Source organism: Athene cunicularia (assembly GCF_003259725.1).
Source record: "Athene cunicularia isolate RWA chromosome 19 unlocalized genomic scaffold, athCun1 chr19_part1, whole genome shotgun sequence".
NCBI classification, from domain to species: Eukaryota; Metazoa; Chordata; class Aves; order Strigiformes; family Strigidae; genus Athene; species Athene cunicularia.
In genome coordinates, this window is record NW_020799124.1 from 3,022,237 (window position 1) to 3,043,742 (window position 21,506).

General features: G+C 48.5%; 1 protein-coding gene across 8 annotated transcripts in view; it reads left to right on the forward strand.

Annotated features, from left to right (window-relative positions):
• The window catches only part of BCAS3 (BCAS3, microtubule associated cell migration factor), a 371,871-nt gene extending 352,039 nt beyond the window's left edge, over positions 1–19,832 (forward strand). For 2 of the 8 annotated variants that reach the window (XR_003399716.1, XM_026861425.1), the window contains exons 24-25: positions 274–339; positions 16,209–16,321. Coding sequence is in view for 7 of the 8 variants with exons in the window: in XM_026861425.1 (XP_026717226.1) it covers positions 274–291 (18 nt within the window). In the remaining variant the exon portion in view is untranslated. Of the gene's footprint in view, positions 1–273; positions 340–16,208 lie in introns of all 8 variants that reach the window. The other 6 variants (XM_026861420.1, XM_026861421.1, XM_026861422.1 and 3 more) reach the window with 4 other exon arrangements.
• The last annotated feature ends 1,674 nt before the right edge of the window (positions 19,833–21,506 follow it).

Below are 21,506 nucleotides of genomic sequence, written 5' to 3' on the forward strand. Positions count from 1 at the left end.
GGGGGGGTGTGGGGAGGGGGGGTGGCAATGAATGCTGATACCACAAATGTTTCTGGTATGAATTTAGGTTCGTTGCTGTTTGTAGAAAAAAATCTGCTGCTGTTTCTAAAGGGAGCACCGATACCATGAAACAACTCTGACTTTCTGCCGTTTGATAACAAGTTGATCGACTGCATTTACTTATTATTAATTGTGGTGTGGGGAGATTCCTTTTCTTTTTCTTTTTCTTAAGTCAAGGCATTTTTTTTAAGAAATATTTTATTTTTGATACAGACACAGCCGGTGAAGTAGCAGTAAAAAACATCACCACAAAGAGGCACATGGCTTTGAAATGTTTTGGTATGTAACATAACTGTATTGTTATCAGGTCTTAACTTTTGCACAAAGAATATTTCTCCTTGTTCTTAAAAGCAAACCCTCTGTCAGCTTCCGAAGGGTTATATACGTAATGTGGTCATAGGGGAACAAAACAAAAAATATCTAAGTGTCTCAAATCATTTCACAAATAACATTGTTCTGTTTCTCTCCTTAAACGAACAAGAGTTTCTTTGATTTTTTTTTTTTTTTTTAAGTCAAATTTAGGATTCTGCTGTTCAGAGCAGAGAGGTCACAAGGCCCTAATGTATTTAGCATTGACTGCCCTCTCTTGTAGTGCGTCTATTAGTCAGTAATTTGATTTGTACCTATTCATTTGCAGTCCCTGCAGGAGCTCTGAGCTGGCCCCAAGTATAATTGGTGCTGTCTCTATTTTTACATCATTAGATTAGCCCCGACTCCTGGCCACTTGTTGTCTGCGCTTGTCTGTCCATTTATACAACCTAATGTAACACAAAATTCATTACTGATCACATTACTTTCAACTCTGAAGCCAGCTTTGTGATAAACATTTTGTTAACCCTTTCTTGCCAGCGCACAGACCTGGGGGATAAATGCACTTTCCCTTTGCAGAAAAATCAATATCATAATAAAACAAAGTGCAGTCACATTTCTAGATTTGTCATTCCTCCAGGAGAAAGAAATGGGGAGGAACATATATGAGATGACTAAATGATGTCTGCATCCAGGCATCTCAACGCTGCTGTATATGAAATGAGCTCAGCCGTGTCCTTTCTCCTAGAATATAAAGAAGTGACACAAGATAGGGCCAGCACTCAATTTAAAACTTAATTTCTTACTCATTGTTCTGCAAGCGTTTTAGCTCTTCTGTGCAGGCTGTAATCGGGTTATGACATTATTGGAACTGGACATTTTTCTTCCAGCGCTTTGTCTCAAAGTAGTTAACAGAGAAACAATTCCCTTTCCCCTTAGAGATTTGTTACTGTGTTGAGTTTTGTTTTGGTTTGCTTTGGTTTGTGGGTTTTTTTTTTTTCCTCCTAATGATTAAGCAAATTAATTTTCCTACTGCAATACCTCCAGTGTTTCACAGGAAAATGTAAAGCTCCCTTCTGTCTAGCTTGGCTTTGCTCATATTCGACTGTTTTGCTGAGTACCTGCTAAAGCATTAAGCTTTTTGCATCACTGAGGCTTCTGCTATTGATTTCAAGGGGAACAAGAGGAAAGCCACGGTAGGTATTCATTTAGGCCTGATTCTGCAAGGGTCTGAGCATCCTTACTGCTCTCTTTGCAGCATCATGCCCCTGAGGTGATGCTTGCTATTCGAGGAAATATATTTTGGTGCACGCAAAAGCTGTTGTTTTTTAACAGTTTTCTAAATTCATTTTCTTATTTTTTACAGCTTGGCTTGAAAATCTGTTACTTGGCGTTCTCTAAATATTTAGAAACATTTCTCAGTGTTTATTAAATCTTCCCTTTAAAAGTCCGAGGTCTGAAGCCTGCCCCACACCGAGCAGTCCCATCCTGAGCAGGGTGCAGGAGACTAGGAGACTACAGGATTTTTCCATCTCTAGTTTCTATAATTACCTTGTTATTCCTTTTAGGAGTCTTTGCATGGTATTTTTATGTAGGATGTGACTGACGGCAAGCATATCTCTCTTAGTAAGTATAAGAGCCCTCATCTCCCAGCATTTGAACCAGGACTGGTATTTTTACAGCTGTTTCGTGAGCCAAAACTTGTTGCAGCTGCTGAGGTGGTGGCAGAATAAAGACAAGACAGTTTCTCTCCCTCCTCCTAAGCCCAGCAGCCCCAGAAAGCCTTTTGGTATTTTGCTGATTTTTGCAGGAGTGATTTTAAGGTGTGTGCAGCATTGGCTGGTGCTTGCTCCTAAAGCCTGGCTTGGTTGGGGGGGAAGGTGCGAGGCTCAGCTCAGCTCTGTTGGCGCCTCTGTGCCCCTCAGTCTCTGCTCCAGCGTTGCCATCTGAGCCCCAGGAAGGCCAGCGTGCCCTGACATCCCCGTACAGCCGTACATGACTCCCGTGACCCTCGGGTTAAGGACGAGTCACAGCTCAGGGCAGGCTGTGTGCCCAGCCCGACAGCGTGCCACCACCCCGCTCCCGCCCCGGGGTCCCGCTCTCGGGGATGGCTAGGCTGACACTGCTCCTGGTTTTGCTTCCTGCAGATCTCCTGCACATCTTGCATTAACTCTTCGGAAGTTTGAGCCTTTCGTTATGTTAAAATGGTGTGTGGCCAATTCACCAGCTCCCCACACTGCCCATGCAGAGTATTAACGTCACGGTGCTGCCGAGGGGATTTACCCTTCCCTGGATTGTGAAAGGACGATGGCCCAAGTCATGGCAAAGCTCTCATAAACTATGCGTGGCCCTCACCAGGGAGAGGGGAAAGGAGGCTGTAGAATGGAAACCCATTTATACAGTAAATTGTTAAGCAGTTGAACTATTAAATGAGCTCTTCTTATTAGAGAGATACAATGAAGTATGAGTCAACAAACAGCAAAATACAAATGAACACAGCAAAACCCCCAGCAATAAATGGAAGGTCAAAAGCTAAAGCGGTTTAAAAGTTCCAGTGTGAGCCAACCCTTTGGCCCTGCAGCTTTCAGTCCTCTCGGCCGCAGAGGCCCCTCTTCCACCACGGGATCTGCTCCTCACACTTCGACATGAGGAGGCACAAGTCCTGCGGTGGACTCCCAAAGTGTCGCCTCCCCCAGCTCCAAGGGCTTTCTCCCGCCCGTTCAGATGCTCTGTCGTTTCCTATCGTACGGTAGTCTGCAGCCCTGCCATCACCTCTCATCACCCCTGCGCATTTCTCTAACAGAATATCAGACAAATAGTAGCCTGATTTTTCCGATAATCTTGCCCTGCTATCCATGGTGGAGTCTAAGAATATCAGGGCTTGGGGCCGTAGCCTTGCTTAACAGTGATGTCGCCCACTATCTGATGCTCGTAGAGTGTCTGGTGGAGATGGTCGGGCAGGAAGCAGGACGAGGGAAGAGAGAGCAAGGGGAAAAGGAGGAAAAAACCCAAGGGGGATTTTGGCTGGGGGAGGACTGATGGGGAGGGAGACTCCCCGGAGCACGTCCCGTGGGACCAGGTCTGGTGGGTGCCCCAGGAGGAAGCAGTGCTGTGGCCAGGTCCCCGACAGTGCTGGGAACAGTCACTTCTCCTTGAGGTATATATCGTCATTCGTGGTACGAAAAGATTAGCTTTCCTTCCATTCCTAGCCTGCTGTCCCCCCCCACCATGGATAACGTATAAAACAGTAGACTTTTATTCATTAACATTTATGGGAAAATGTTAATATTAAACTGTAAGTGAAAAGCCCTATCTTATTGAATTCTTCTGCTGTGTTATTGGGAGCCTAATTACATTTTGCATTTAAATAAAAACCAGATGACGTTCAGGACGGTCAGGCAAGCATTCTGTAAGTGAGAATTTATCTTGCGATCTGGGTAAACAATGTCTCATCATTTAACAGTTATTATAAATAATGGGTTTTTAAGCACTTTGCTGGGAGTTCATATTGGCTCCACACGGGTTGCACTAAGGGAGAGAGAATTTCAGTGACATCTTCCAGGCATCCGGTGAGGAGGAATCATATCCTGAGCTCACTTCTCAAGCTGCAGCAGTTTTCATCCTCCTCTGTTTATTATTGCTCAATATTGTATGCACAAAAAAAAAAAAAAAAAAAAAGCTAAGAGTTAAGAAAAATGACAAATGGGTTGGAGGGATTTTGCAAATGGAGAAACCATCGCTGCCCCAGCAGAAGTGGAAGGTGTTCAGGACCCCTGCGGAGGTTCATGCAAGTGGTTGAAACCCCCAAAGGCATATTCTTTCTGCAATAAATAGTGCTGCGTAAAAGTTGTGCCTTCACAAAAAATGAAACAGATGTCGAGGCAAGACACGAAGACAAAAAGATAACGGACCAGCTGCTTTTTTCTGTGTTTCTGCTGGTGCCCTCTTAAATTACATCACTGGTAATTACATGCTTGGTAATGCATGAGCTAATTTAGAAAAAGAGTCAAACTTCTAAAAAATGTAAATAGCTTTTTCCCCACTTCTCTTGTTTATATTCTGCGTTTCGTTCCTGTCGCTTCGGGAAAGGCGGCGGTGCCTTTTGTTGCTAACTGCCTTTCAGCCTTCGCTCTGTGTTCTCAGACATTAGCAGGAGCCTCCGAGATTTCTCCGAGCAGCTTCCCCACAGTCTGTCCCACATCCCGGGGAGGAAGGATTTAGTTTCCATGCAGACAGAAATAAGTGGTAAGGGGATTGAACTTTTTAAGCAACCGTTCGGTGTTGTGGAAAGGCACAGAATTTGGGAACGCCTGGTGCTGGCTGGTGGCGTGTCACCTCCTGACACGCCAGGAAGCCACCCACCCTGTAAAATGGCTGTTCCAGGACATAAACTGTTTACTGCCTTTTTCTGAGAGAGGCATTTTATCCCATTTTCCAAGAAGGACCCCCGCAGCTAAAATACTGTCTTTTTTTATTATTTATTTCTTTTTGGTATTTATTTGTTATTTCCTTGGCCAGTGACTTTCTCAGTATCTGCCCAACACATGAACTCTCTTGTTTACATCAAAAGCTGATGGTGTTGTGAAAGACAGAGGGTCAGTATCACTTCTCCAACTGTTTCCAAAGATGTTTTTCTGGGAAGGTCACGGGCAGGAAGGTGCTGGCAGGGTCAGGAGCCGGGCCCTGCTCCGTTCCCTCCACTCCAGCACGGTGGCACGGCATGGGAGCGAGGAGCCAGGGGTGGCTGGGGACGGGAGGACACACAGAACCCTGGTCAAGGTGAGCAGGATGGAAATGGTGGTGGTTCCCTAACCGGGTAAGGTAGCACCCTGCCGGGGCACCCAGGAGCAGTGCCGTGGGGTGTGCTGCGGAGGGATGCTGGCGTGTGTTGCTGTTCTGGTTTCCTCCTACAGCAGAACAGGGCATTCCCATGGATGGCACCTCCCATCTGTTCCCAAGACCAGCGCGCCTCGCTGAGCGGTTATTCCCGTCACCGAGGCTGGGTTGTCAGGTGGAAATGACGTTTGGAGGTGTTAATCAAAAGACAAATTAATTTAGCAGCATGCCTTCCTCCTCTGCAGCCACGGAGGCAACAGTGGGTAGATGAAGACTATGGGAACAGATCCCTAATCTTCACTCAGAACCACTTTTATCCGTGCCCTTTAAAAAAGAATCTTTAGGTTATATTGTGCCATTATTGCGTTGTCTCTTCGGTTTATCTTTTGGAAATGTGGCTGGTCACCCATCAAATTGTGAGCGAAAAGCCTGCAGAAGGAAACAACATGAAGAGCAGGTAGTTATATTAACTTGACTGCCAGATGCCCAAGTACAAGGCAGAATCTGCACAGCTTGAGATGATTTAAATTGCCTTTTATGTGGGATGTGGCCAGAGGAATGCCTTGGTTTGCCATTAGGTCTTTTAGATTTCACACAAGAGTTATCCTCTGCCACACACTTGTCCACAGGCTGCAGCTCATTCACACATTTGACAGTGTTTGTAAGAGTGTAACTAAAAAGGCAAAGTATGTTAAAATCGATACTTGGAATAGTTTTTAAAATCTTGCTTTTAACAAGTGAAAACGTCCAGTCGACGTTTTTCAGCTGCCTTCTGGTTGCATGAGAACGAATGCAAACTGCTGCGCTGAACAACTCCATTAACAAAGGGACGAATTGAGCTTCGGATGTCATTTTTATCAAGGCTCTTTCATATTTATGTCTAACATCAGAATTTGGAGCTGTATAAATAAGACAGAGTGTATTAAGAGCCTCAAGCAATCCTGCAAGAGAGCGAGCCCACAAGGTTGGCCTGTTGTTTTTCCAGGCTGGGTTAATACTCAATCTAGGTAGAGATGTGATTTTAAGAGTACTACTGCGAGCTTTGAGTGCTTCGTGAAATTAGGTCTGCGTTTAGAAAATTGGTCTGCTAGAAGCGGTGCTGTCAACATAATCTTTAAAATAATTGACTAAATAGACCAAATAAGTTGTGTTTGGAACTGGGATTATTTGGATGGGTTTGGAGTTTCTCAGCGACACTAAAACTAGCGCCAGGGGAATGAAAGGAAGAGACCTCTGCTTAGATCTCCACCTGAGCTTTTCTGACTCAAGAGCTTTGAACTGTTTAGATGAGCAGACAAGGCTGAGTCCATGGTGACATCATTTCGTGAGCTTCGACGAAACCCTTCTGATTTGGACCAGCTGAGCATCTGCTCCCCCCAAACTTTTAACTTTTCTTTTGAATCAAACCCAAATTCCAGTCCGGTCTAGCTTCCTTCTCAGCATCAATCTGCATCAGGGAGACAGCCCAGAGCCTCTCAGTAGCTTTCCTCACTGGCCCAAAAGGCCACATCGTGTCAGAAGTACTAGAAGTTGTGCCAGAATTACTTTGCTTTGTAATATTATACTTTCAAAATGAACTCAGCAATATGTTTGTGTCAGAAGCACATCATGCACATATGCGAGGTGCACACAGAGACACACTCTGAGCACAGAAGTTGTCCTTCTCCGGGGTTGCCTTCCTAACTGAGGGTTATTAAGGAGGCCCGATAACCGAGGTAGCATCACAAGAGGGGGAAAAAAAATATGTCTAAAAAATTAGACATGAAAGAAACTTCTAAAGTTTGGAGGATCAGGCGTGTCTAAAATCTCTCATTCAGCATATTGGTGAAGGGCTGCCCAGACCCTGAGATAATCACCGAGTTTGTGGGTTTGACCTTCAGGCAGCTTTTCCTTACCCAGTTTTTTTTTTTTGCTGGGACTGTTCAGCCAAGCCCAGGAGAGGAGGAGGGACCCCCAACGCTCCCTGAGCGCTCCCAGTCATCACGGTCCTGTGTGGTGGCTTTGCAGCAGCACCTCTGAGACAGGACCCACCCCCCCAACACCGAGATCTCGAGCAGCTCCAGCTCTGGTGGGAAGGGGGATGCTGAGATCCACACGTTGGGTCCAGACCTGCTCTGGATAGAAGCGTGGTGTTTTCAGGAATAGGAGCATCGCCTCCAAAACTTTTGAGCAAGATCCAAAGAGTCCAGAGGGTGTAGGACACAGCTGGTAGGTGTGAACATGCAGATTACACTGAATTTGTATTTTCCTTCGTGAAGTCGGAGGCTGACAGAGGGGTCACTGTTGAGCAATTCAAGGCACTCCCATAACCCAGGGAATGAGAGACCAAACCCAGGAATTTTAATACAGTGTTTTCTCTGTGAATGCTTTTGGTCTGATATACACAGATGTGCTGCTTGCGTAACTGAAGATACAAGATAATTCTGCCTAAAATATGTTAAAAAACTTGTATACAGCCTGGCTTTCACAGGAAAACATCTATTATGTATAAGGCGCGTTATAGGATTTGTAGTAGCAACATACTGAAACTTTCAAGACGGGGTAGGAGAGAATTCCTTTCAACCCAAACCACTGTATCTGCATATTCATTTTAAAAACTCTTCAAGAAACCTTGCACAAGGAGTTGTAGGCTTCAATGATGTGATTGGGCTACAGGAATTATTTTCTATAAGCATTTGACCGTTCTGGCTTTTGAAATTTCACATACTGACTAAAATTAGTAACCCACCCTTCTGAAGTGCCATTTACGTAGGGAAACATCCTAAAACTCTTTATAAAAAAGATACAGCTCTAGGAAACTTGAGATTATTTTTTAAAAGCACTGCAGTCATTGTGAAAAGTGCCTATCGTGAAGAATATTCTCCCTCTAAATGCTAGTCCTTTATCTAGTGCACTTTTAACCTTCCATAAAACGCTCAGAGTCAAGTCTGGCTAGATGCCAAACTCTTGGGTCTCCCACTCCATGGACTCGAGTTGTATGGAGCTTTTCGGGTTCTCTTTTTAAAGGAAAAAAACAAGCTGCTTGCCTTTTTTTTTTCTTTTTTTTTTTGGTAGACAAGATTCTTTAGAAGTTCATGCATGAAAATGTTTTGTCCGTATCTCAACAATCTCTTCGTGCCTGAAGTAAACCCAGACGTTTATGTAAGTTCAGGTGTCCTCCCCGTTTCGTAAGTGTTAGTCGTTTGGCATCTTTGCGTTGCAGTATGGCACTCGAAATGAAATTTGCGGTCTCGGAGGGGCTCTGATGTTCAGAAGGCTCAGTCTTCATTCCCCTGATTATCTCCCGCCTCATCTACTTCCTCATCCCCTTGCTAGATCCTGCCACCTTTTTTCCATCGTGCCAGGTTTCATCTCCAAGTGCACGGTATTAACAGACTCTGCGTGGATTCAGCGTTCGAGTTACTGTAAGGTAGTTTGACAGTAACTGATATTTTACATAGGCCACTGAATTCTGATTTCAGAGAAGATGCTCAGCCAGTCTTTCTCACTTTGCAGATTTAACGGAGGGACTTCTGTGGTGTCGCAACATCTTTCAGATTGCAGCAGGATGAAATGGCTTTAATACGGGAATTGATTTTCAGTGTTCAGATGCCGTAGTGTTACCTTTCCTCTTTTGAATGGAGTTTAAAATCTCTTTTCCCAAACTGCTGGTTTTAGGAAAAAAAAAAAAAAAAAGGAAAAAGAAACATTTCTTAGGAGCAGGTGTATCACGGCCACCCAAATCATTGCAGGAAATCAGTCCCCACAGCTGCCTGTGCTGGTTGCTGGAGCGGAGGGGGAGCTGGCACGGGTTAATGCAGGAGCAGGGCGCAGGGTTTGGAGCAGAGAGCAGGTTTAATTGACTTTTTAAACATGATCATAATCGTATGAACTTATAAACATTACAGTAATATGTAAAGCTGGGGACCGACTTTCTGTCTGTCCTCCCTTTGGAAAGGAGCGACGTAAAAATACATTTGCTCAGAAATGTCTTCCCAGCCGTCTCAAAAGGAGCTTGGAAAATTAAGAGCTTTAATGAGTACGCGGTGCTTTCGTTTCGCTACAGTTTAATATTAACGGTCTTTGCTGATCCGAATACCCAAAAGCACAGGTTCCCCCGGGGGTGCAGTGCCCCCCTCTGCCCTCGCATCCCTGCACGGGGCCACGGCTGCCAGCGGGGCTGGAGCCAGCTCCACAGGTCCTCGCCTCCCAGCAGCCGCCGAGGGGGGTGGAGATGGATTATAATTAGAGCTCCCTCGTTAGCATAATTGCGTTTTATTAAAACAAAAATAATAATACCCAAGAAAAACGTAAAATGCAATTTCCAAGCCCTTGTCTTAGGGGCTGTATTTCTGCGTCCCGGTTCGGTTTAGGGGACTCCACATCAGCTTTTGAGCCCTTTTCTGAGCCGTGCCCATCCCAGGCAGCGGCACCGGCCCCCGTGGGGACCAGTTGTGATGTTTGTATTAAATGTTCGTGCAGAAATAGAGCGAAAAGTGTCCAGCTGAGCTTGGGATGTTGTCTAAACACTGCAGGATGGAGCGGTTACGTGTAAAAGTGCGTGTCGGCGTACAGGGGAGTGGAAGCTGCGCGTTGGGGGCCGGTGCGGGCTCCTCTGCGGGAGCAAGTCCCACTCCCTTTGGCGGCAATCAGTAAAATAAAAATGTTTAACTAATCCATTCACTGGGGAGCGTTGTGTAAATTACAAACAGTTTAAGAGATCCTCAAGACTTCCATTGTGTTGATACAAATTGCCTTTTAGTGTTCGCTTTATATAGGACCCTTTTGAATGAGAATCCAGATGGCAGAAGCTACATAATTATTATTCGTTACAGTTAATAAGTAACACTCAGAAGCCCCAGTCAGCTCTGCAAGTGCCCCGTGATAGGCATTGTGCAAATGTAAGGGGTAAAAAAAATAGTCCTATCCACAGCATATTTTGTGATTTTGGTTAAAGACAAGAAGGCGTGAAGGGCCCTTAGCTTTGCCTGCGCAGGAGCACAGCCCGGGCTGTCATTGTCGGAGCTCTGTCTGCAGGGAGTCTTCTCGCTTCTCCGCCAAAGGAAATTATCTTTGATTTTAAAATGAGGCTCTAATTTTGGCCTTTTAGCTGCTCATTCAAAAACTGCTCATGGCCAGGGAGAGGTGGTTTTAGGTAGGGGCACCTTGTTTCTCTTCCCCACCGCTGGAAAACGCCCGTCCCTGCATCCGAATTTCAGAGAGGGGGCCGAGGACGTTCCCGCGCACGGCAGAGCCCAAAAAAGTTCCCTGAAACAATTGCCGTGAATGACAGAAATGAAATCGAGGAGATTCGAGCCCTGCTGGCCATTACCCCACTTCCTGCGTTCCTACTTGTTAATTGTCTAATTCCTAACGAGTCTTCAGGCGTCTGATGGACTTTCTGATGCGTGCTCGCTCCGACGCTTCCTTCCCTCCCCTCCCTGGCCTCATCCCTCACCAGAGACCTTGTTCCTTTAAAAATGCCATCCTTAAAAATCAGAAATACTCAGCCCAGCAAAAGGAAAAGGGAACTTGACATTAGTTGAGCTTGAAAGGCTTGGTGCTGTGAAAAGTGACTGACGTGTGAAAAGAGGCTACAATTAGTTCTTTCCCCGAGCACTCTCCCATTCAGTCCAGGGTCACTCCTTCAGCGAGCTGCGGCTTTGAGGGTAATGTGTTGTGACAGTTGGAGATGATGAAGAATAATTCTTGTATTCAGAGTTGCTGCCGCTTCCCCGCTGCCCTGACACATCAGGCTGCTGTCATTGTATCATTTATCCCGACTGCGGCTCCGCTGGGCTGTGCGGGAGCCTGGGCAGCCTTCGGTAGGTAAGTGGGAAAGGGTCAGCTCTTCCAGCAAATGATTTTGGAGGATATTTTGAAACTGTGCTTAACAGAGGAAAGCAAACAGAGAAGAGAAACCATTAGAAGAAATAATGCACTGGAGATGAGATTTTTGAGTAGACATAAAGGAGATAGCACGGCTTCAAGTGGACCACTACAGAGAGCACCCAGAAGAAAGGCAGCATAATTTATGAGTGTTCCGGGCAAAAGAGGGCTATATAGATTTTCTTCAGGCATTGAATTAATGTGCCCTATAAAATGGTTTCACATTTAAGCTTGGCAGGGCTTTGTGCCTTTCTGGATTTGACGGGGTCCTCTGACAGTTCCTGGAGCTTTCTGGAATTGAGGGTGCAGCCACCTCACTGGGCGGGGGACAGCCCTGTTCCCCCAGACCTGAGGACCCCAGGCAGTGCCCAGAGCATCTCTTCCTCCTCCTCCTCTTCCTCCTCCTCCCCACCTTGGCTCAGGGAGAGCAGAGTGGCTTGGGCTGCACAACAAGGGACGGGACCGTCGGGCTGCAGCGTGGCAGTGGGGAATATGAGCAGAAAGAGGTGTTTGGTGGGAGGTTTCATTTTCAATTTCTCATGCAACGAACGGCGCAGAAAGGCTGCACCGTGCCGGGCTGCGGGCAGTCCTGCCAAGAGAGAGCAGCCAGCATTTGCTTCCCAACACCTTTAATGACCCCGGTGCTCTCCGAGCAGCAGCCTCGGTGCTTCCGCAGCCCCCGAGCGTGCTGGATGCTGCGGGGCCATGGAGGGGGGACGGTTGCCCCCGGGGTGGGCTGGGGACCCTGACAGCTCACCGTCCCACCCTCCCCTGCTCCCCACGGCCGCTCCTCCCCGCAGCAGGGAGGATTTTTAGTGCCGCTGCCTTCATCACGGCGGAAAGCACGTGTGCCCTGAAAATCCCTGTTACTCTGGGACCCTGGGTGATGCCAGCGGTGCCCATTACTGTTACCATCAAAAGCGCAGGCGGGGCTGTTCCCAGCTCCCCTGAAGTGACTTTCTCTTCATGGCTTCAGCAGATGTTCCTGCTCCTTCGTCTTTTTTCCCCCGTCTTCTCTTTTTTTTTGATTTTTAGGGCGGTCAGGACTTTTGTGAGTCGTTTCCTCCAGGGACATGGGCAGGTTTTAGTATTTACGTTTCCAGTATTAGCATTTATTTGTATTTGTGTTTGTTTTTCACGGGCTTTTGAAAGCCTCAGGGAGCCATTTATGGGGCCAAAATAATGCAAGTGCTGGTCTTCTCACAGTATTTCATTTCCTTGATGGTAGAAATGCTACGAGAAGAGCAGGTCTCATGTTATTTTGACCCCATAAATAGCTCCCAGAGGCCCTTTTCTTCCTTCTCCCACCCACTCCCCCCCCAAATCAAATATTTAGGTTTCTGCAAAGCCTGACTTCTCAACCCTGGTTATCTTGCTTCAGCAGAAGCAAATTGCAGTTATTACAAAATAGCCAGAGAGTCTATAAGGCCGAATGGGTTTTATATGATGCACAATTTGTTGGCTACTGTACAAGTTCATTAAAGTGTATCATAAGAGGTTGTTTTACTGGTACATTTAAGGAAGTTAATACATCTCGACAGTATATGCATGGGGGAATGCAGATACAATAACCCTCAGACATGCTGGGGCCAAGTCCATTCCTGGCGTAACTCCACCAAAGTAAACGAAATCACTTGCCGGGCAGCCGTGTGCTGTTCTGCCGGTGCCGAGCCTTCATCCAGAGCCTCCTGCCGCTCGCTCCCATCTTTCCTCAGGGGAATCCTGTTTTTTTGCTTCTATTTGTGTTTTTCAGCAAGCGTGTTCCCAGCACAGAGGACATCGGTGGTCTGACCGGTTACGTGACACATTTATTTAGGTCTGGGAAGTATTTCACCTCCTTCCAGCTGCGCCGCAGGGCTCAGCTGCTCCGTCCTGGGGCGGGCAGCGCTGCCTGCACTGCCTGTCCATAGGGACCTGCCTCTCCTGGTACCCAACAGCCCCACTACGCTGTGGCGGCTCCTTCTTGCACTTGTTGGGTCTATCCAGGCGTCGGGTCTATCAGAAATCATCCCTGTAACAGAAGGGGTGGCCCAACGCCATGGAGCTATTCCCAGTCTTGTCCGAGCTTCCCATGGGAATGGCATCAGCGTTCCTCTGCCTGTGCTTCTGCCGTGCCCTGGTCTGCTGGAAGGTCTGGGAGGAAAGATCATAGTTTGCACTAGACTTTTTTTTGTTTAATTATATTTTTAATTAATGAAACAGCTGGGAGAAAACAGTGTCATTTGGGAGAACATAGGAAAATGTGCTGACTGTCATCCTAGGGGTCAGATGTGCAGCGCAGGTAGTCCCCGGTGACCATGTAATGGCTAATTGCCCATCTCTCGTGACCCGGCCGTGCATGAGAGCCAGGCCCGGGCGAGGGCAAGAGCCCAATTTCCTGAGCACAGCGGTGCTGCTTTCTGCTGCAGTGGTCAGGAGTTTTACAATGCTTTCTTAGGTATCAAAATACATTGCTCGTCTGCCTCGCCGTGTAATTAGTTCCAGAGCAAGTGGGTTCGCGGCACGGGGCCGTTTGAGAGCGGCCGGACTCGTTTGCCCAGGGGAACGTGTGCGTTTGCCATCTGCGGCGCTTGGGATGGCAGCTCGCATGTGGGAGCTCCCCTGGATTTTAGCCTGACCCGCTTTGAACCCAAAACGGTCTCTGTGCAGCCTGGAGGGCTGGAAAACTTCCCCTCTGGTTCCTCCATTGCATCTCTTTTACCCTCTATTTGTCCCTCCCTGGTGCTTAGTGAAGGGGTTTGTGTACCCGACAACAGCAAGGGGAGCAGTGGCAGCGCCGAGCCGGAGCTGAGCAGCACAGCCAGGACAGGGCGCCAGCCTCGCCAAGCCAGGCCCTGCGCCCACCGAAAAAATCTGCCCGATTTTTTATCCGTGCTTTTTTCCCTGGCTGGCATCAGTCTCTGCAGTGCCACCCCCTGGCAGTCCCCCCGCAGAGGTGACAAGCACTGCCAGCTGTAGAAATCACACAGCCCCCCCAGAAAGCCACCCTGCGAGCCCAAATTCCCCCAAATCCCATCCCGGCAGGCTGTGTGGTCCCACACAAGTCACCGCAGGACACGGCGTGGCCAAGGGCGGGCAGGAGCTGGCAGGCAGGAGCTCAGCCCCGTGGCCCGAGGGGCAGAAACAGCCACGCAGGAGCCACCGGGCTGCGAGGAAAGAAATGTTCCCTCGCTTTTCCTCTCCCTTCTTTTGCTACGGTTACTGAAAACACAACATTTACCCGAAAATCAATTATAGCTTCAAAAGAGTAAGCAAGCAAAGTAGCCCCTTGAGGGGCTCAGCAGCCCAAACGCTTTTTGGGGGAGCCCCAGCCTGCCCAGCGCGGGCGATGGCTGCCCAGCGCCCCAGAGCTCTGACGTGGGACATTTAACCGAAGCCAGCTGTGTGCGGAGGGAGATAAAAGCCCCAAATCAGACAGGATAAGCACAGTATTAGTGTGGGATACGCCACTCATTTCTGATTTAAATTACTGTTTTTACTTCCTGAACTCTTGGGAGAGTGAGGATGTGAGGAAAATGAAGAGGTTTAGACATGGACATTCCTTCACCAAATACTGGCAAGAAGTCGTGATTAGTACAGCTGAGGTCATTACCATCACTGCTTTTAGGGTGACTGGTTTCCTGCTGATGTGTTTTTCACGTATCCTGGGCAGATTATCTCCATTTTACAAGTTACTTCCACGACCAAGGATTAAATCCCCAGGCCCTTTGCTGCCATGCCCAGGTAGCTGCGCAGTGTCCGAGGATGCTGGGGCAGGATGCCTTTTGTTTTAGCCAAGAACTGACTTCTTGCTTTTGCCATGCTCTTCGCATGTAGATATGTCCTTGTCGTGGAGTCCCGTTGTAGCAAAAGTTCTGTCGTGGTGTTTGCAAAAGGTTAAATATCCTGGCGTGACACAGAGGCGTGCAGTAATATTTAGCAGAGGGCAAAGCGGGCGCCACTCTGCAGCTTCTTTCCATCCCCATCAAGCAAAATTCCCGCTGCAGGGACAGGGAAAGCTGCCTTCTCCCCCAGGGGTTTGTCCCCTGTGCCTTACATGCACGACACTGTGGCGTGCAGCAAACAAGAGGGTGGGTTTTTTTTTTTCCTCTTTTCCCTTTTGGCAGCAGAGGAATTTGCCCGAATCTCCTGTCCGCATCCCGGCCCCTCCAGCTCAGGCTGTGCAGAAGCAGCCGACGGAAATCGCACTCGGGGCCGCGCGTTGCAGCTCGCCAGAATATTTCTTGTAGCCTGTCACCGCGTGTCTGGGAGAGGATTCCTGTCGTGTACGTGGGGCTCTGCCTAATCTCACCGCTGCATGCCGCCGCTGAGTGCCGGCCGGGGGGATGCTGCCCCGCGGTGCTGCTGCACGCTGCCACCGAGGCAACTGTTGGGTTCAAGTGTCTCACAGAGAGGCCGTGGTTAGAAACGATGCTCTGCGCACACAGAAATCCTCGTGTTTTGAGATTAGGGAGCAATAGAGGCTTTGGGAGGTCATCAAGGGGAGATGTCTGGATGTGTGTGACCAGGAGGCGGAGAGCCAGTCAGGCCTGCTTTCTCTTTTGCTTTGAGGCATAGCCCAGGCACATAAGAAAGGGGATATTCTCTCTTTGGCTTGAAAAAGCAGAGTTACTTATGTCCGTTTGCACAGGTTAAAGGGTTGCAGAGAGTCCCTGGTGTTCCCAACGTGGAGAATCACAGTGGTTACGCACCACAGATACACACCACCGGGAACCGGTGCTGCTGCTGCTCCCCCTTCCCCACCACCTCGGCAGCATTGCTGTGGAGGAAGGATGTTTCATCATCCGCCACTGCGCCCTTCGCACCCAGCTCAGTTCAGCCGTGAGCATCCCCACGGTCGGGTCCTGACATGTCGTGAGTCAGCGGCCTCGTCCCCAGGGAAGGGGCTGCTCTGCTGAGCAGCACCTAATGTCTCCATCCAGCTCCGCTTCAGCTCAGTGGAGCTGCGAGCCTGGCGGAAGCAGGAGCTGGGATGCCTCTGGAGTGATTCGTCAAATCACCCCAGAAAAGATGGATGACAAGCGAATGTTAGAGCAATGATACAATAATCAGATTTGTCAATAAAGCGGCCGTCTAACGGCACTCCGGGTTGATCTGAAACGCTAACCAGGACCTGCTCTCTCTTCCTGTTGCAGAGCTTCAGCGAGAGGGAAGCATAGAGACGCTCAGTAACAGCTCCGGTTCCACCAGCGGCAGCATCCCACGCAACTTCGATGGCTACAGATCGCCCCTCCCGACTAACGAAAACCAGCCCCTCAGCCTTTTCCCCACGGGATTCCCTTAAATTAACCGAACATCCGAGGGGAGACCCAGACAGGGTGACGAGCCGCCTCTCCGCCTGAACAATCCCGATGTGTCTGTCACCTGCCGGCTCACCGCTGCGCTGGATGCTTCTCGTTACCCTGATAAATATTGACGACTCTTAAACCTTCCTGAAACATACTCACGAAATCTTGACTTTGTTTTCCTGTGCAATATGAAAAGACTCCGTCTTCAATCCTGATAGCTCTGCGGCTTCTTTTTTTGCTGTGTTCAGGAAGAGTTGGTTGAGGAGAAATATTTCTAAGCCATTTTTGGTCAAGCACATGGTTTCGGAACCGTTCTCTGCTTTTTTGTGTTGGGAGATGAATCTCCAAAACTCAGAGGAGCTGTCGCCATTTGCAAAAGTGCCGAGCATTAACGAATGAACTGGAGAGAGTGAAAACTGGAGAACTTTCTGTGGACAGGGTTGATAATGTTATTCCTTCCTCGTTGCGTCTCCTTGCTGCCCTCCTTCCCCACTGATACTCGTCAATGCCAGGAGTATTACAAATGGAAATGTTTCTTTTTGTTCTTTGGAAGAATTCTCTCTCTCGCTCCGGTTTTCTTCTTAGTCATGTATTTTAGAAACGTACTTAATTGACTAACTGCAGTCACAAATTTCTCATATTTGGTTATAAAAGTTGTTCGCTGGAACTCAGATATCTGTCCAGAATGCATGTGTCATTGAATAAATCTAAGTTAAAACAAGAAACTGCTTAAATGGCAATGTTCATGGAGTGTTACTGGGCTGGCTGTGGGCTTCCTATATCTTCCTGGACCAGACGATGTGCATATTTACTAACTGGAGGGCTTTAATTAAAGCCATCAGGGGATGTTATGCAGCCAGTCTAGCTTGGTTTGGCCTCCCCGCTTTGTCATCCCCATGTGCAAGGGCAAGACGGTTAAAAATGGGAGACTTAGGTGGTGCGCCTTGCACCTACTCGGCGCTTCTGGAAACAAACACCCATCTCTGTTGGGGTGTCTGAGCCCAGCTCCGGCTCCTTGGGTCGGTTGGGGCCCTGTTGTTCCCCCCGCTGATTTTGGTGGGATGAGGACCGGGCAGCAGAGACCCCCACCCACGTCTGTTGTGTTACAGGATCACGTACAAGGGGCTTTGCAGATCCCCTCTAGCAGCCTGAGCCTATACGTCCCACTGAACGTGCGCAGTCAAAACTAGCACCGCATAACTCTGCTGATAAAAGTCATGGGCTCACACATAGTAACCACATGAATTCCTATATCTCAGCCAACTTGTGTCGAGAAGCAGAGAGTGAGAGGGGACTGTCAGCTTATGAAATTTCCTTCCCGCTACTTGTTTTTAATAGAAGCCGTTTGAGTCATGGCAATGAGAGGAAACTATCTAAACCCACAAATCTTTTCGCACTCTTACAGCTTAAACCAGCCACACTGAGTGATGCAGAACTGACCACCCTCTTCCTACTCCATCCCCAAACCCCAAATACCAAATTCAGTCTTGGACTTGATCTTTTTTTTTTTAACTGTAACGCCACGACTCCGATCTCAGCAGCTTTTTTTTTTTTTTTTCCTCTCTCTTCAGGCTTGGAAACCACTAATAAAAACTGAGAGTCTGCAGCAATAATTTCAGCTTCTTGCTTGGTTTTCAGTCAGTCCTTTCTCGAGAAAAAAAAAAAAAAAAAAACCAACTTGGGATGAAATCAGAGGAGAGTTCGCCCGTAAGTAAGTACTTGCAGCTCCGTCCCGCTGGCTATATCTGCTGTAATGCTATGTTTCTTTTATGTCTGTAAAATAATGGCTTGTAGTAAGGGGCTGAGGGTAGGGCTGGCACCGCGGACAAATGGGACCACAGGGTCAAGTCAGTCCACACCAGTCAGGATTTTTTAACACAGTTCAAGCCAAGGTCAGCTTCAAAAGTTCAAACAAAATCCAGATTAACACATACAGAAGGGATTGTGTTGTCACCGTGATGCTTGTTTCCTTTCAGGCTTTCCAAGGAGCAGCTGTAAGGGACAAAGATCTTGCAAAGGCAGGCGACTGCTCTTCTCCCCCCTGCCTTGGACAGCTTGGTTGCTGGTTCTTTCTGAACACACAAAGTAGGATAGTGCATAACGCAGAGTGGTGTCATTGGAAATGTATTTGTTGTTGGCAGGCATTAAATCACTTTTTATAAGTGCTGCAATACGGCCATGTGGAAATTCCCAGTCTGCAAGAAGCTCCTTTGAATCAGGATGTTTTGTTTAAAGGGGAGGGGGGGGAGAAAAACCCTACAAACTGGGGCTGTACCAAAATATTTTCAGTCTGGTTCATTGAAAAGAATGTCCTAAATTCCCCACTGTTGATAGCCCCGTAGCCAAACTGTTAAGAAAGCCTAGAGCTTAAAACAATTAAAAAAAAAAAAAGTGCACTGCTATGAGGTGGCTAATTTAACTTTAATTTGATACTTTCACAGATGACCCAGCAGAATAACCACCGAGTTCCAGCTCTTCAGTGAGCCAGTGAAAGCCAAGTGTGTTGCAATGAGAACTCTGTAGGGTCTGATTCCACGATAAATCTGTAGGGTCTGATTCAACAATAGCTCTATAGGGTCTTGATTCAACATGTGCCTCTCGCACAGCACACGCCTGCTCCCACCAATGGCCCCTGCTTTTAGCCTCCACACAAAACCCCTCATTTCAACTGGGTGCCACGTGCTTTCCTGCAACACCACCTTTCCTCCACCTTAACCTCTTTTCAGGCACCAAGCGAGAATATTGCTGCTCGCTGATGGTGTCTAGAAGATGCTCCGAAGGGACGTTTGCCCCTGACCTTTATGCGACCAGGTTTTCAATCTAGGGACCTGATCCAAACCCCACTTAAAGCAAAAATAGCCAGAGGCTCATGGTCTTTGTAAGGATTTCGGACAAGCGTCTCCTGTTGTTGTGGAAATAATCCAGGTGAGTTATTGAAACGAGGGATTTTTCAAACACAGCAGCTAGCAGGCGGTCGCAGGCAGCCCGGCAAGAATGTTGTGCCATGATATAAACCACTGGCTCAAAAAGAGCCCAAAAGACATGCAGGACTTGCAGGTTTTTAAACTGTTTCCAGTAGTAGTAAGCAGCAGCCTCCTGCTGAGTTCAAAAGGCAAAACGTCTCATTTAAAGCGGGGCAGACTGTATATCACTCTGCGCATAAAGTGGAGCTCTTCTATTAAAAGTTGAGTTCAGATTTCATGAATTAACATGAAATACTGCTTTCTTATCCTACCCTGGTTTCTGTAATAAACACACGCGTGTACCGTGCTTAAAGTATGGGAGGGGAATGTTTTGCTGTTTGAAAAGAAGTGGAAAGTCAAAGGTTGTCTAAATGTGACAGCCTGAAGTTCAAATGAAATCAAATCTGAGAGCCAGTCCAGGGCCTGGGCATAGCCAGAGCACGTGGGGCTCGGGCTTCGTTTGCTTTGCCGGCAAAGCTCGGCCCTGAGGAGCCCCGAGGGAGCGTGGTGCTCTGCCCGTCCTGCTGCCACAGCCCCTGGTGGCCTTGCCCCAAGCGCCATGAGCCAGCCCGAGACACAAGTCCGCTGGCAACGAGGCCGGGAGAAGGCCGGCCAGCGAGGGGAACCGACCGAGGGCAGAATGCCACCAAGATCCCCGTTCTCCTTCCTCAACAGAGAGCCCGGAGGAGGGTTTTGCTGCAAAATGCAGCTGTGAAACCCCTGGACGCTGCTCCCCCTCCTCTCTCCCCGCTCCGAGCATGGGGGTGAACACACGGTGCTTTCACCGGGGCTTCCTCAGCCGCTTTTTGAGGATCCAAACCGCGTCTGCGCCGCCTCTCTACATTTATTTTCTCGCTTCTTTGCTCTGGCTTGTTGCTGTGCAGGGTAGGAAAGTTTGCGCCATTTCCTGTTGTCTTTCCCTTATGCTCCTGAGATATTGTAAAAATGTTCGGTATCCTCCAGTAGGTTGTAATCACTTCACCCTAATGTTTCACAGCTGCTAAGTGTAACTTTAAACCCAACCATTTGAGTGCTTACAATTAGCGAGTCAATGGAGCTGAGATCGGGTCTTTGTGATTGCAAAAAGGGAAACTTTTGGAAACTTTTTTTTTTTTTTTTTTTTTTTTTTTTTTCCGAGTTTTAATGGGATGAAATGGGAACAAAAGTTGTGGAGATGAGTGGGGTTTTTTTAATGCAATAAATGATTAGTGGCTTATGTGCTAGGAAAAAAATAATTGAATCCACTGCTTGGCCTGTTTCACAGATGGAAGAGGCACCGGGACAAGCATGTGTCTGCAGCGGCAGCGCCTCTGTCCTGGTAACCGCACAGACCCCGTCCCGGGGCTCCCTGCTCTCGTTCGTGGGGGCAGAGCTGGTGGGAACAGAATTAGGAGGAGCCGAGGGGCTTCAGCTCTGCCTCTCGCCCGCCCCTGCACCGCCGGGCAGCGCTTCCCTCCCGCCGTCGCCCCGCTCCCGCTCTGGTGTCAAACCATTTGGCTGCCCCGGTGCTGCCTGAGCCTTCACCCCTGGGTTTTGTCTCCCTCGGTGCCTTCCGCCCCCGCCAAAGGAATTCGGTGGAGGTGCTGCCGCCCCGCAGCGCTGGGGGGGCCCATGTCTGCACTGCTCAGCCGGGAAAGGCCATGGACTGGGCAACGCGGCACATGGCTGGCGAGGCTGGCTGCGGGAGCAGACGGCGCAGATGAAGACAAGGGTTGGGCTGACGTTTTCAGAGCGGGGGGTGCCCCGCTGCCGGAGCCTCGCGGGTGCAGGCAGGGCCCTGCCGCGCTGGCGGAGGTTGTGGCTGCATCCCCAAGGGGCTTCGTAGCCAAAGCGAGGGGCAAAGCAGCCAGTGTGTGTGCAGGGGGTGGGGGGTCTCTGCTGATGGCCCCGTGTTACGCAGAGCTGTTTGTAAATACGTCCTAAGCCTCGTCCTAAAGGTGCACAGGGGGCATTTAACCTCATGCTGTTCCTTAGCAAGCGTAAACTGAGGCCTGTACTGAAGAGTCCTCCCGGCCCGACAAGGTAAAACCTCCCATGGCTGATTTTACTGAGGTCTTGCTCAGTGCTCCCGCCTCCTGCACGTGGTGGGAGGAGGTTTATTTATACCAGAAAATGTCTTTCTGCTGGTGAAAGCACAGGGCAGGTCGTAGTGGGGAGACAAGCCACCAACTCCGGAGCTGGA